General features: G+C 43.3%; 1 protein-coding gene across 1 annotated transcript in view; it reads left to right on the forward strand.

Moving 5' to 3' along the window:
• The window catches only part of LOC106591140 (membrane-associated guanylate kinase, WW and PDZ domain-containing protein 2), a 430,776-nt gene extending 415,044 nt beyond the window's left edge, over positions 1-15,732 (forward strand). Inside the window, 5 exon segments of the mRNA XM_045688044.1 lie at positions 4,515-4,785; positions 7,602-7,830; positions 8,256-8,399; positions 8,662-8,800; positions 12,080-15,732. Coding sequence (XP_045544000.1) covers positions 4,515-4,785; positions 7,602-7,830; positions 8,256-8,399; positions 8,662-8,800; positions 12,080-12,549 — 1,253 coding nt within the window. The 3' untranslated portion in view covers positions 12,550-15,732.
• The last annotated feature ends 799 nt before the right edge of the window (positions 15,733-16,531 follow it).

Here is a 16,531-nt window from a genome sequence, read left to right on the forward strand (position 1 = left end):
AGTTAAGTAAAAAGTAACACAATAATGAGGCTATATTTTTAGAGGGTACCGGTACCGAGTCAATGTATGGTTTAGTTGAGGTAATTTGTACATAGGTAGGTAGGGGTGAAGTGAAGTGACCAAGGAACGTGAAACTCTCGACCCGCTCCACTACAGCCCTGTCGATATTAATGGGGGCCTGTTCGGCCTGCCTTTTCCTGTAGTCCACAATCAGCTCCTTTGTCTTGCTCATATTGAGGGAGACGTTGTTGTCCAGGCACCACACTGCCAGGTCTCTGACCTCCTCCCTATTGGCTGTCTCATTCTTGTCGGTGATCAGGCCTACAACTGTTGTGTCGTCAGCAAACTTAATGATGGTGTTGGAGTTGTGTTTGGCCACGCAGTTGTGGGTGATCACAAGGAGTGGAATAGGCGATGGTAATACCTGGTTAATACCAGGTGATGTTGTTCAGTTACAAGTAAGATGTTAATGCCTACAGTTTTGAAATGTGCAATTTTTGATTATCCTTTAAAAAAATTGTGCTAAGAGTTAGTTGGGTAATTCTATGAAAATTGTGGCTTTCCTGTCCCGGCCTTATTCACTAGGAAACCACTTAAAAGTGTGAGATAATGACACAATTTAATTGAAGTGTTTTATTACTAATAAACATATGTAAGACAGTTATATTGCAAAACATGTTTTATACACTGCTCAAAAAAATAAAGGGAACACTTAAACAACACAATGTAACTCCAAGTCAATCACACTTCTGTGAAATCAAACTGTCCACTTAGGAGCAACACTGATTGACAATAAATTTCACATGCTGTTGTGCAAATGGAATAGACAATAGGTGGAAATTATAGGCAATTAGCAAGACACCCCCAATAAAGGAGTGGTTCTGCAGGTGGGGACCACAGACCACTTCTCAGTTCCTATGCTTTCTGGCTGATGTTTTGGTCACTTTTGAATGCTGGCGGTGCTTTCACTCTAGTGGCAGCATTAGACGGAGTCTACAACCCACACAAGTGGCTCAGGCAGTGCAGCTCATCCAGGATGGCACATCAATGCGAGCTGTGGCAAGAAGGTTTGCTGTGTCTGTCAGCGTAGTGTCCAGAGCATGGAGGCGCTACCAGGAGACAGGCCAGTACATCAGGAGACATGGAGGAGGCCGTAGGAGGGCAACAACCCAGCAGCAGGACCGCTATCTCCGCCTTTGTGCAAGGAGGAGCAGGAGAAGCACTGCCAGAGCCCTGCAAAATGACATCCAGCAGGCCACAAATGTGCATGTGTCTGCTCAAACGGTCAGAAACAGACTCCATGAGGGTGGTATGAGGGGCGGACGTCCACATGTGGGGGTTGTGCTTACAGTCCAACACTGTGCAGGGCGTTTGGCATTTGCTAGAGAACACCAAGATTGGCAAATTCGCCACTGGCGCCCTGTGCTCTTCACAGATGAAAGCAGGTTCACACTGAGCACGTGACAGACGTGACAGAGTCTGGAGATGCCGTGGAGAACGTTCTGCTGCCTGCAACATCCTCCAGCATGACCGGTTTGGCGGTGGGTCAGTCATGGTGTGGGGTGGCATTTCTTTGGGGGGCCGCACAGCCCTCCATGTGCTCGCCAGAGGTAGCCTGACTGCCATTAGGTAGCGAGATGAGATCCTCAGACCCCTTGTGAGACCATATGCTGGTGCAGTTGGCCCTGGGTTCCTCCTAATGCAAGACAATGCTAGACCTCATGTGGCTGGAGTGTGTCAGCAGTTCCTGCAGGAGGAAGGCATTGATGCTATGGACTGGCCCGCCCGTTCCCCAGACCTGAATCCAATTGAGCACATCTGGGACATCATGTCTCGCTCCATCCACCAACGCCACGTTGCACCACAGACTGTCCAGGAGTTGGCGGATGCTTTAGTCCAGGTCTGGGAGGAGATCCCTCCAGGAGACCATCCGCCACCTCATCAGGAGCATGCCCAGGCATTGTAGGGAGGTCATACAGGCACGTGGAGGCCACACACACTACTGAGCCTCATTTTGATTTGTTTTAAGGACATTACATCAAAGTTGGATCAGTCTGTAGTGTGGTATTCCACTTTAATTTTGAGTGTAACTCCACATCCAGACTTCAATGGGTTGATAAATTGGATTTCCATTGATTATTTTTGTTTGATTTTGTTGTCAGCACATTCAACTATATAAAGAAAAAAGTATTTAATAAGATGATTTCTTTCATTCAGATCTAGGATGTGTTGTTTAAGTGTTCCCTTTATTTTTTGAGCAGTATATATATATTGTAGAGCACGGTGAATTTGTCTTGTCCCTCATGTCAGGAGTCATGGTTTAGTGACAGATTTTGATTTTAAAAATATATTTTTCTCCTGCTTTAAATGTCATAATAGAAAGGAAAGTATTATATTTATTTAGTGGACTACTTAAAAAACTAAGATACCAAATAAATATTAAAAATTATTTACAAGTAATAGCTGTCCCTCAATTTCATGTCACTGGTGTTAAAATGTATAAAAACTACCACTTTGAAAAAATGCAACATCCTTGCCAAATTCTTCCTAGGTTAAAGGTCAATTGTAAATATTCTTCAGACAGCGCAGGGATTCTGACCCACACCGCAGAGCAGTCTACCTTAAACAAAAACACCAGACGTACTTAAAGGATTTAGAGAGTCAAAAAATAAATAGAGTGAAGGATCTCACATAAAGAGAAAAAAGACGATATCGAAGGAAATGACGGGTCAGACAGGCAAAACACAGAGAGATTGAGAGCAGGAACGGCAGTGTTGACCCACCCATCCACTCCAGATAGTTAACCCAGTACTGCAAAGTCAGGATTAAGAACATGTGTCTGTAGGAAGACGTATGTACTCTGTATCTACAGAGTTACTTAAAGGGATAGTTCACCCAAATTATAAAATGACATATTTGTTTCCTAACCATGTATGCAGTCTATGGACAAGGTATGCAAGCCATGCTTTTGTTTACCTGGCCACTGTTTCAAATGCTAATTCTTCTGCATTTGTGGCACAAAACCAAAGCATTAATTGCTGTCAACCTTGTCCATAGACTGCTTACACGGTAAGGAAACCAATATGTCATTTCGTAACTATCCCATTAAGTAGGCCTATACAATATTTGTCACATGGCACAAGAATTGATATGTACTGTTTTAACAAGCTATGTAGTTTTGTGGATAGGCGTGAATTGCGTGACAGAGTAGGAAATTATTTGTCATAAAAAATATTGCTAATAAATTGATCAAATTTGTTTGAAATAATCTTATGTTTGTCATTGGTTTCACATTGTGTCACTGGTGTGGCATATTGGTGTTCTGGCATCAGAGTTGCCCAATTTAATTAAATATGTTTTTTGAATCTACCTAACTGTTGCTACATTCATTAGTAAACATTTTAAGGATATGATCATTCCGTTTTGATGACTCAATCTAAATTATTCCTAATGTTTAAAAAAACGAAATAATAGTATAAATGGAAAAATGTCAAACATTATAACTTTACACATGCATGTTAAAAGTAAATTATTACTAATCCAAACAATTTCGTAGTATTATCATGAACCTTTTCTCCCTTTGATTATATATGCAAATTAAATACTGAAATTACATTCTAGAAAGCCTGAATTGTCATCTAAAATATAGGTAACCAGTGACAAAAAGGCAGCAGAAGCATTTTTTACGTAATGTAGTAAAAATCTAAAAAATATGTAATGCTGTCATTTACGCTGATTTATAATGTTATGGAATTAACTATTATCTGACTATAAGTTTTGATTTAAAAAAAAGTAACATTTGTAAAAGTTGGCTGTTCAAAAAGTAACCATTTTCATAGAATGACCCAGTTGTGAAAGTTATGATATTAGCTTCAAAGTGAAAAAGAATCTCTTGACAAAATCTCTTAACGAGAAACCTGTATGAATAATTAAGCAATAAGACACGAATAGGTGTGGTATATGGCCAATATACCACGACTAAGGGTTGTTCTTATGCACAACACACCACGGAGTGCCTGGACACAGCCCTTAGCCGTGGAATATTGGCCATATACCACAAACCCCCGAGGTGCCTTGCTGCCATAATAAAATGGTTACCAACACAATTAGAGCAGTAAAAATAAATGTTTTGTCATACCCGTGGTATACGGTCTGATATACCATGGCTGTCAGCCAATCAGCATTCAGGGCTCAAACCACCCAGTTTATAATGTCTGTTAGGGGTCGATGGAAAGGGAAAATAGAAAGAGAGACTAAGAGAGAGATATAAATATATAACAATGGCGAGAGAGAGAACAGTGCCTACATCTTTGGGGACTAAAGTGACATTTCTGACATTTCCTTTTCTTATTACGTCATGTTCATTTTTCAATTAGTTTTCAATTAGATTTCTTCTGTTCCCTCTGCTCAGGGCACACAGTGTTGTTTTGTGTCAACTGTTGCTATGAAACCTCTCCATTACTACTACGAAGCATATCTGTTGTTACCATGAAAACTACATTTCTCCATCTCAGATCCCAACTCAGGGCCCAGCTCAGAGAAGCAGAGCCCCATGACCCAGAAACACAGCCCCCAGGCACAGCCCAGCCCTGTAGCCACCCAGCCCAGCCAAGGAGCCTCCCAGGCAGGCCCAGCACCACCAACAGCCCAGCCAGGCCAAGTACCAGCAGTAGACACCCAGCCGGCCCCAGGAGCAGCCGCCCAGCCCAACCCGCCAGGGGCCCAGCAGAGCCCGGTCGCCCATCTGCCCAGTCACCCTCCCCCACTCTACCTCCACGATGGAAGGTATGTAGAGAGAGAGTAATGCTTGACCCTATCTGTCAGTGACAGTCATTTTTGTCACAAGTCACAACTACAGTTATTAGGATGCTTCTCCTATGCAGTTTGGACATGGCGTTTTGTGTGTGTGTGTGTGTGTGTGTGTGTGTGCATGACGGATTGTGTGAGGGTGGATTTTGGTTGTGTGTGTACATGTGTGTGGGGAGGGGGGCATATGCTAAGATTGTGGAGGTTTGTATACATTTACAGATTGTGTGTGTGTGTGTGTGTGTGTGTGTGTGTGTGTGTGTGTGTGTGTGTGTGTGTGTGTGTGTGTGTGTGTGTGTGTGTGTGTGTGTGTGTGTGTGTGTGTGTGTGTGTGTGTGTGTGTGTGTGTGTGCGCGTGTGTGTGTGTTTGAGCAGGCTGCAGTATAATATTGCATGCTATAAACTTCAGCAGGTGACAGGTAAGCAGTCTGTTTCTCTCTCGCTCTCTCTCTCTGCTCGGTTGTGTAACACACCACTTAACTGATGCCAAAGTGAGTAATTTACCTTTAGATATCCTCATTATAATACCTAGTGGCCAGCCGTAGGGTTACTATGTTCCCTGTCACACCCAGAGAGAGAACTGCCTTCGTGAAGGTTGGGCGTTTGTGTGTGTGTATCACACCCAAAGAGAGTGCTTTGTGATGTGTGTGTGTGTGTGCGCACGCGCACCTGCCTTTACCTCCTGTCGTGGTCCGCCCAGACAGAACACACACAAAGTAATCCCTACACACCTCAGACTATGGCAGAGCTACAATCAAACACATCACGGCATTAGTCAAAGCTCTGGTTTTGATTCACCTCAACTCAACATCTTATTGCTTACTACTATTTATTGTGATGACTGAGGAAAACATGACTGTTTAAGGTTAGGAAAGTGATCCGGTTCTTGCTGCTGGCCTTGGCAATGAAGAGTGTGTGTGAAAGAGTGCCACCTACTGGTGATGGTCTCTGACAGAGGTGCCGGTTTAGTATAGGTACAAGACAGAAATGACCAGCAGGAGACAGATGCACAGCTCATACGTTTATTGCCATACCACACCGGACAGATGGCAATACAAGAAGGAGATTGAATGTGAATAGTATAAGTGGTTTCTAAAACCGAGACAGAAATACACAGTGTATTACAATATGTTATATCAAATCAAATCAAAGTTTATATGTCACGTGCGCCGAATACAACAGGTGTAGACCTTACAGTGAAATGCTTACTTACAGGCTTTAACCAATAGTGCCAAAAGGTATTAGGTGAACAATAGGTAAGTAAAGAAATTAAACAACATTGGTTTGGTTCAAAATAATCCATAGTTATATCCAAATAGCGGTGTTTTGTTCGTGCGTTCAAGACACTATCCGAAAGGGTAAAGAAGGGTGACGCGCCTGACGCGTTTCGTGACAAAAAAATTCTAAATATTCCATTACCGTACTTCGAAGCATGTCAACCGCTGTTTGAAAATCAATTTCTATGACATTTTTCTCGTAAAAAAGCGATAATATTCTGACCGGGAATCTGTGTTTTAGTACAAAGAGAGAGAAAATAAAAACATGGGGTCGCCTCGTGCACGCGCCTCAGTCTCATTGTCCTCTGATAGACCACTTACCAAAGGCGCTAATGTTTTTCTGCCAGGGGCTGGAATTACATCATTCAGCTTTTTCCCGGGTTCTGATAGCCTATGGGAGCCGTAGGAAGTGTCACGTTACAGCAAAGATCCTCAGTTTTCAATAAAGAGAGTCAAGATGAACAAGAACTTGTCAGACAGGCCACTTCCTGTAAGGAATCTTCTCAGGTTTTTGCCTGCCATATGAGTTCTGTTATACTCACAGACACCATTCAAACAGTTTTAGAAACTTTAGGGTGTTTTCTATCCAAAGCCAATAATTATATGCATATTCTAGTTTCTGGGCAGTAGTAATAACCAGATTAAATCGGGTACGTTTTTTATCCGGCCGTGTAAATACTGCCCCCTAGCCCTAACATGTTAAAGTGTATCTATATATGTGTGTGTGCGTGCGTGCGTATGGCGTCAATATGCTTTTGTGTTTTGTGTTAGAGTATGTTTGTGTGTTTGTTTGTGTTGGAGTGTCAATGTAGTATGTTTGAGTGTGTGGGTAGATTCCAGTAGGTACGCATTGAGCCATTGCAAGTGCAAAATAAAAGGTGATCAATGCAAATAGTCCAGGTAGCCAGTCTTTGGTAGAAGCTGTTCAGGAGCCTTTTGATATCAGATTGTGCTCCGGTATCGCTTGCCATGCTGTAGCAGAGAGAACAGTCTCTGACTTGGGGGGACTGGAGTCTTTCACCATTTTTAGGGCCTTCCTCTGACATTGTCTGGTATTAAGGTCCTGGATGGCAGGGAGCTCGGCCCCAGTGAAGTACTGCGCCGTACGCACTACCCTCTGTAGGTCCTTATGGTCAGACGCCAAGCAGTTGCCATACCAAGCAGTGATGCAGCCAGTCAAGATGGTCTCAATGGTGCAGCTGTAGAACCTTTTGAGGATCTGAGTGCCCATGCCAAATCTTCTCAGCCTCCTGGCGAAGAAACTTTGTTGTGCCCTCTTCACGACTGTATTGATGTGTTTGGACCATGATAGGTCCTTAGTAATGTGGACACTAAGGTCAAGGGAAGGGTGCCTATTGAAAGAGCTAGAGTCCCACAGTTTCTGGCTCTAACTCCCAGGGTTAGATAGAGGGTTAAAGTCTGAAGGTTTTGTGTGTGTGTTTGTGTGTGTGTGCACTACAAAGGGAGTAGGGTGCCATTTGGGACATAGACACTCAACCCTCTGTCTGTTGTCCACAGGTCAGAGGTGAAAGCCAGGCAGGATGTGAAACCAGACATCTGCCAGCCTCCGTTCACCGACTACCGGCAGCCCCCCGTCGACTACCGGCACCCTCCAGTGGCTGATTACCGACAGCCGCCCACGCTGGACTACCGGCACCCTCCTCCCCTCATCGACTACAGACAGCACTCGACATCACTCGCTGCACAGTTCCCTCTAGCACAGTTTCCCCCAGACTTCAGACCACAGGTAAGACTGAATATCCCAGACTTCCCTACTACAGTACACACCATACCGTAGCCCAGAATTAGCCCAGAATTCCATAGTACAAACAACACTCAAAAGCTGCACAGCTTCCACTGGCACAGTTCCCCCAGACTTCAGACCACAGGTAAGACTACTACACATCAATGTTAAGATTACAAATCCCAGAATCCCCTTTAACAGACAACACTCAGTGGACAGTTGCATTTAGGGGTTCCCCCCAGACTTCAGACCACAGGTTAGACTGCCGATCCGGGTTTCCCCTACTACACACTACAGGTTAGACAACATACCCCACAATCCCATATTACAGACATGTAAAACTACACATCCCAGATTACAGACAGGTTATTGGTTGGCTATGTATTGGCTTTAATGAATGTTGGTTCTTGGTTTTGTGTTGTGAACAGGACTTTGACTACTTCACGGTAGAGCTGGAGAAGAGTGTGAAGGGTTTTGGCTTCAGTATCCGTGGGGGGCGGGAGTACAAGATGGATCTGTTTGTGCTGCGGCTCGCCGAGGACGGGCCGGCCATCCGCAATGGCAGAATGAGGGTAAGTAAGATCACTTCTTGTCCTGTCTGAAATGCAGCCACATTATTTTCCATCTCAATAGTGATGCAGTACTTCATACAGTATGACCTCTCTCAATGCTCATCCTGTCCCATCCTTACTTTCTCTTTTTAATCGCTTTGTCTCTCCTCTCTAACTCTCCCTCTCTCTATTTCTCTCTCTCCCCCTCTCTCCCCCTCTCTCTCTCTGTCTCTCTAAATCTCTCTCACTGCCTTTCCCCTCTATCTCTCACTCTCTCTCTCAGGTGGGGGATCAAATCATTGAGATAAATGGGGACAGTACCCGAGACATGACTCACGCCCGGGCCATCGAGCTGATCAAGGCGGGGGGGAGGCGGGTGAGACTGCTGCTGAAGAGAGGCACAGGACAGGTGCCTGAGTATGGTGGGTATCCTCCAAACACACCTCCCATATTTATTTCTCTCTCTCGCTCTTTCCTTCTCTTGCTCTATCAATTTATCTCTCTCTTTAATTACATTTTTCTCTCTCAGACCATCTTTTTGTTTCTGGGTGACTGTCTCTTTCTTGCTCTTGTTATTTTAGTTAATTCTTGTTCAGTTTCTCTCTCTCTCTCTCTCACTCTCACTCTCACACTCACTCACACACTAACGCATACCACTGCAAATGTTACAACCATGATTAGGGCTGTTATGGTAACCAGCACAGTCACGAGTCATGACAGCAGTCAAATTTGACTTGAATGTTGAGTCACAGTAACTAGACTTCTCCAAAACTGCGCTCTGATGCAACTGATGGTCATTCATAGCCTACCAAATGTATTACCAGTCAGTCGCTAATGGCCTGGAACTCAGCGCTCTATTGTCCCTCAATGCAAATGCCATCAAAAATCTAATCAAACACTTCATGGGAGCCCTGCATTCAGAGTTTGAGTAGAATAGGATCAGCTGTTGCACAGGGAGAGCCACCTCCTCATAGCTGGTTGATGCATAGAATGAAATAAGTGTTCCTTTAAGCCCATGTTACACAACATTTTTATAGGCTATGCTATGCAAATGTGTGAGAAAACGGTTTTGGTGGCCTCTATTTCAAAGAGGAGGATCCCATAAGCTTTGTATAGGCTAGCCCTACTATGTTTATTTCTCAACATTCCTAATTTTAAGCACATTGCTTCACTTTACAACCAGAGTAGCCTACCTGGCTGGCATGAAAATGAACCATGGGAAAAGCGTCCTCCATTTGCTATTTAAGTGCATGAGGTCTTTAACAGGTGCATGAAAATGGCCCATTCTAAATCAAAACTAATTTCACACATATTATTTAGTATATGTGTCAAGTCCTGACCAGTAAAAGGGGTTATTTGTTATTGTAGTTTGGTCAGGGCATGGCAGGGGGTGTTTGTTTTTTGTGTTTCTGAGTTTTTTGGGGTTATGTTCTATATTTTCTAATTCTATGTTTATATCTAGTTTTGTTATGTTGGGTTTTTGGCAATGACCTTCAATTAGAGGCAGCTGGTTGTCATTGTCTCTAATTGGAATCCATATTTAGTTGGGTTTGTTTTCACTTGTGTTTTGTGGGTGGTTATTTTCTGTATAGCCTGGGAGCCTGATGGAACTGTCTTTCGTCATTTGTTTAATTTGTTTAAGTGTTTTCTTTAAATAAATTAAGAAGATGAGCACTTGGTCCAATCCTGACGACGCCCGTGAGAATATGTAAAGACAAGATTAAATTGATAAAAGTCTGATGGGTGAGAATATTATCAAGTGCTTGACAAATTGTGAATGATAGACTGATGAAGTGTGTGCAGCCTGTGCAAGAAACAGAGCAGAGCGCACACACTTCATTAGTCTTTCATTCACAACTAGGCCTTTCATGTGTCTTTTTTCAAATCATCATTAGAGTTGCACCATACAGTTACATAAATAACTCTGAATTAAGCATATAGGAGAAACTGTTTCAAATGATCACTTTGTTAACCGCTCAACACAGAATAGTGCGCACTCCATCGGAAATCATTTAAGAAAAATATCCTTTCTATTTTATCCAACTATTTTCAGTTGTATTCTTCTTACTATAAAATAATATAAATAATGCTACGGGAATTATAAGCAAATCTTATCTGCTGAATGTTAGGCCCTGTAGCCCACAGCAACATGGCATAGCCAGATCAGGGCCTAACATAAGGACAACTCAGAATATGCTAGTCTGTTCTTCTGAAATAGGATACATTTTCTTCATATCATGTTTCTTTAGACCTGCCCAAAATATGTAATTTATTGTGATGGTGTAGGCTATATTAAATGGATTTGAGACTTTTTTTAAAATGTAGATTTTCCAAAAGGTCTTCATCAGTGGCTTGAAGGTTATGCGTGGAGGCCGGAGATGCTAAAAGTGTTTATGTTAATTAGTGGTCAATTACCATGAGACCGGCTGACAAAATTGTATGACCGCCACAGCCCTAACCATGATGTTTGCTATAAACAGCAGATAATAACTCACATTTTTCATAACTGCCTGCTCTTACTGCTGCTGCTCTGTGGAACCTGAAATCCATATTAACTGATACAACAAAAGCTTTAGCTAATTCAATCTGCTTCCATAACCCGACATTCAAGCAGCATCTACTTTATGTGTGCTCTTTTGTCAATATTCTTCTGTCCTCTGTATTTCTCTCAAGTATAACCCATGCCCAGTCTTCTGCCGATGCTTTCTCCGTATCAAACTATACTTTGTGAGCTAACAGTTGTGAAAGGGTCTATTTTTAACCCCTGCTTTAACTCTAATGATTGGTATAGACTTTTACTCCCCTTCCCTTAGGAATGGTACCTTCCAACCTCTCCATGTGCATGAAAAGTGACACGCTAAGTTCCCCCTATTTCTTCCTAATGGGCCACTCTAAAGACACGGTTCGTGAAAAGCTGCATGTCTTTCTCTCCATTCTGACTCTAATTTAAACCTGTTTGTGTGCATGTGTGAGTTTGTGCAATTGTGTGTGTGCGGGCATGTATCCTATGTGTGTGCATGCTGGCGTGTGTGCGTATATCCTACATGTGTGTGTATGCACGTGTGTGTGTCTGTCACTGCATGTGTCTCTGCATCAGTGTGCATGGTAATATCAGTTTTTTTCTGTTGAGACAATCAGGCATGTGTTTGGTTCTGGTGGTCTCGGTAGAAAAAACAATCAGGTCTGAAGAGGACCACCACCACGGTTGAGTGTGCAGTGATGTGCACTCTCAGTGTTGGCCAGGGCCGTCCTCACATATGCACACACACCTCTTTACTCACAGAAAGTTACTCTTGTCACACACAGTGTGCATCCCAAATGGCACCCGTATTACCCCATAGGGCTCTGGTAAAAACGTAGTGCATTATATAGGGGATAGGGTGCCATTTGGGATGCTGACATAATGATCTATATCTATATAGTCCTGACTGTCCTGGTGATGATATTGTAGCTGCATGTGTGTGAACAGAGATCTGGGTGTGGATGAAGATACATTTTCTATCTTTATCATTATCTATTCATAGGCAAAACGATCGTGTGTGTGTGTGTGTGTGTGTGCGTGTGTGTGTGTGTGTGTGTGTGTGTGTGTGTGTGTGTGTGTGTGTGTGTGTGTGTGTGTGTGTGTGTGTGTGTGTACTTGCCTGCGTGTGTGTGCCTGTCACTGCGTATCAACCTGTAGTGTGAGTCTCCTCCTCTTTCAGTAGACAGTGCCTCCCCCTGGGATGCCATTCCTCCAGCCCTCTCTGCCCTGCAGGAAGTGACCCTTGACCCCCAGCAGCCATCCACCTCATCTTTCTTATCCCATCCAGCCTTCACCCCAAACTCCCCCCACCAGAGGCCACACCGCGTATGGCAGCCCATTCTCCAGACCCCAGCGCCACGAAAGGGGCTACAGGTGGCAGGTGCACCCAGCCCAGGGGCACCGTCCGTAGGCAAAGAACCCTGCAGTGGCCTGAGGAGTTGGAGGGGGGACCCCGAGAGCCCCAACCTCTGCCGCGGCCCCCCAAAGCTAGATGGAGGTCTGCGGAGAGGAGAGAGAGCAGCAGCACACACCCACGCAGGATCCAAACACCGCCGCTTGGCTCTGGGACTCTTCCTACCTGAGTGTGAGTCTGAACGGAGGCAGTTGGGACCGTGGGGAGGGACGCGTGAACCTCCAGGAGGGGCTTGAGCTGAGAGGTCTGCAGCCAAGGGATGAGGAAGGGGCTCTGCCGCCCCCCCTCAAACCATGGACGGCTCTGCAGGAAGGAGTACAGCCGCCTTCCTAGGGCCCAGGGAAGCCACCTGGGGGTGACAGACTGCCCGGCACCCTGAGGTCCTGGGACCTACACAGTCAGGAGGGAAAACGGATCCAGATCAGATTGGTTTACATTGGCTCAGACTGGATTCTGACTGGGTTGGATTGGCTGGCTGTACATAGGCTCCCAAGTCCAACTTACCACTCACACCATCAGATGCCAGAGGGATCTTTTATTCTCTCTCTCTCTCTCTCTCTCTCTCTCTCTTTCTTTGAAATCAAAAAGTTGTTTTTTCATGTTGTTCCCTCTTTCACGATAATTATACCCATTACCTTCAAAACCAAAGGACATATTACAGCTGGTGTGTAAACAAAAAGAGGACTCGCTCAACTCAACACTTTAGTCCAGGTAGCCATTTTGAAACCTGATGATACAAATCCCATTGCTATCCCACTAGGCTCTTTGGGTCTGAGCCAAGGTGAGCTATCGACATGTTCCTTGTTTCACCAGTCATCTCCATCAGACCTAAAGTGGATGGTCAGTTTTAACCACTGATGGGATGACACTTATCTAAAGAGAGATTGGAATATTGAGGTCGTTTGCCTATCGTTTAACTTTCTGTCCAATGGAGAGAATGATGAGATTATAGAACTGAGGGAGACGGAGGGAGGGATGTTAATTTAAAATCCTTCTGAAAGGTGAACGTTTTTGGACAGAGCTCTGTCGCCGAGACATCATACATGTCTATTGATATATCGTACATACTGTAAATGAAAAAATGTGAAAAATATGTACACTTGGTCATCTCCCAAAAATATGCCTAGTGTTTCTTTTTATGCATTGTTGTAGTAACATTTTAGAAGAACATAAAAAAACAGATATCGGGACCATATTTTAAGATTCATATTTCCAGGGCCTTTAATTATATACTACATATTAAAGACTCTGTGTGTAGTCAGCTGACAAGGGACTAGAGTGATGCAGGTCACATAGCCCTGTTCAAACACTACGTGCATCAACCAATGGTTGCGTGCCACGTCATTGACTGTGTCATTGACTGACAGATTGCGGTAGCATATGATGCAGTTAGCTGATACGTAAAATACCAATCCAGGCATCGTAAAATCTGGCCGATGTCAGCAACGCCTGTGCAGAGGAGTCGGCCCTCGGTGGTCTTGTGCATGAACCACCATCATCAAACAGGGACTCAAAATTCTTCTAGAAGTAGAATGTAGAGTGGACATCCTCACTGGGTATAGGTAACTGCCTAAATAAAGGAAACACCAACATAACGTGTCTTAATAGGGCATTGGGCCACGACGAGCAGAACAGCTTCAATGCACATTGGCATAGATTCTACCAGAAATTGTTTTGTTGATGTTGGTGGAAAACGCTGTCTCAGGCATCGCTCTGGAATCTCCCACAAGTGTTCAATTGGGTTGACATCTGGTGACTAAGATGACCATGACATATGGTTTACATCATTATCATGCTCATCAAACCATTCAGTGACCACTCGTGCCCTGATGTTGGGCCAAATGGCCAAAATACTGGCCTGCCCAACATTTTTATACATGACAATTAGCATAATGTGATGTTAACTGCTTAATTAACTCAGGAACCACACCTGTGTGGAAGCACCTGCTTTCTATATACTTTGTATCCCTCATTTACTCAAGTGTTTTCATTATTTCGCAGTTACCTGTAGCTAACAGTTGTGTATTTGTGTAATTTAGTTTTGTCGAATGGAACTAAAAATTGTCCATTATTGAGTCAAATGGAACTTTCAAGGTGTTTAAATCCATTGTTTAGGAACTCTGTGAGTCATAATACACACCGTTTATCAATCAGTCATGCAATCAGTCATGTTCATAGAAATAAACAATCTAGATTCTAGATGGGCTATGTATCAGCAGCACGTGAAACAGAGAACTCCAGCTGCCCATTCTATATTTCCCATTTCTATGCCTTTTACTGTGATACATGAACCACACCACTGTGGGAGGGGAGGCATATGAGTCATTGAGGAGCAGAAGGATACATGGGATACGAGGTGGGGCTGAGTGCCTTACTGAAAGTAGAGCAGAGCTGTTAACCTGGCGATCGCTAGCGGGGGTTTTTGCATGAGGGAGCAGAATGCAAAACTGTTTTGAGAGATTACAGTATACTGTACAGTACACATATCAGACAGCACGTCATACAGTAAGTGGCTAGTGCGAAGGTGTAAGCCAACTGACTCTGTTTGGCCAGAATACATTTTGAAACATCCCAAATTTACAGTGCCACAAAATATTTATGAAAAGTCTGACTTCTATAGCCTACTAGCTTTGTCATCATCTCATGGGTGCCTAAATAAATTGTTTGAGTAAAGTGGACTTTGGGCTTTCCTATGGGGATGATGTATAGCCTGTAGCAGAGGCTAGCCGTAGACATGTAGAGCCCTCCATGTTTGCACCAAACATTAGGACTCATATCGTATTTCTCTCAATGCAGATTCACTAGACTGAGTGCAGTGTTCCAGTCCAGATGATAAACATGTGATTTCTATGGTATTTTTTTTATTGAAACTGGTCGTGTTCCAGGCCACCCAATGCATTGCATCCACCAATGGTTGTGTGCCACATTATAGACTGTGCAGTCGGGCGTCAGACTGCTTTATCGTAGTATGTGGTTAGGTGATATGTTAAACACCTCTCCAGTCATTGTGAGATCTGGCATGTGTCTCCAATGTAGTCAGCTAGGAACGCGGACGATATCACTCAGCCTTCTGTGTACCACTTGAGGCTGTCCCCTGCCTGCCTGTTGTGAGTGATTTTGTATACAGAAAAAAAGATGACTAATGATAAATCTGAAGGATGACATGTTCATGCATCTCCCATTAAGCTCAGTATACCTGTGTCGTCTTAACCATGTATAATCCACCCTGTATAGCTGTATTCTTACAAAATATGGTTTACTGCACCATTGATACTGTAGTTTCAAAGACCGAAGTGAACAACTATTTTTATGAAAATGTGGCAGTACTGATATAACATTTTGGAAAAAAATGGCAAAAAAATTGTTTACCTAAAGATATTCTGAAATACTGTGAAATAAACTCGACATGGTGTAAAGTACTCCTTTTTGGATGTCTGTGTGGGTTTTTAATGTCTGAATGTGTTTAAAATTGTCATATGTATCAATTGTGTTCAATTTAAATTATCCATGTAATAATTGGCCCATAGACTGTTTAAAATGGATTGGCCACATTGTGTTATGGAAGGATACAGTGCCTTGCGAAAGTATTCGGCCCCCTTGAACTTTTCGACCTTTTGCCACATTTCAGGCTTCAAACATAAAGATATAAAACTGTAATGTTTTGTGAAGAATCAACAACAAGTGGGACACAATCATGAAGTGGAGCGAAATTTATTGGATATTTCAAACTTTTTTAACAAATAAAAAACTTAAAAATTGGGCGTGCAAAACTCTCTCCAGAAGTTCAGTGAGGATCTCTGAATGATCCAATGTTGACCTAAATGACTAATGATGATAAATAGAATCCATCTGTGTGTAATCAAGTCTCCGTATAAATGCACCTGCTCTGTGATAGTCTCAGAGGTCCGTTTAAAGCGCAGAGAGCATCATGAAGAACAAGGAGCACACCAGGCAGGTCCGAGATAGTGTTGTGGAGAAGTTTAAAGCCGGATTTGGATACAAAAAGATTTCCCAAGCTTTAAGAGAGAGGAGAGAAAAGAGTTGATCTCTGATATATTATTTCTTGATTGGGAAGCGTAGAGGTCTTTAATATTTCTTAAAAGTATCATTAATTTCAGCAGGGTCGAAAAATATCTCTTTAGTAAGAGTTTCTATAGCATTAATTGTCCTATTACCTTCCACTGCTCAGTTGCCATGCCAATACTTTGTGTGCTTTCT

The sequence above is a fragment of the Salmo salar genome, chromosome ssa10 (assembly GCF_905237065.1).
Source record: "Salmo salar chromosome ssa10, Ssal_v3.1, whole genome shotgun sequence".
Taxonomy (NCBI): Eukaryota; Metazoa; Chordata; class Actinopteri; order Salmoniformes; family Salmonidae; genus Salmo; species Salmo salar.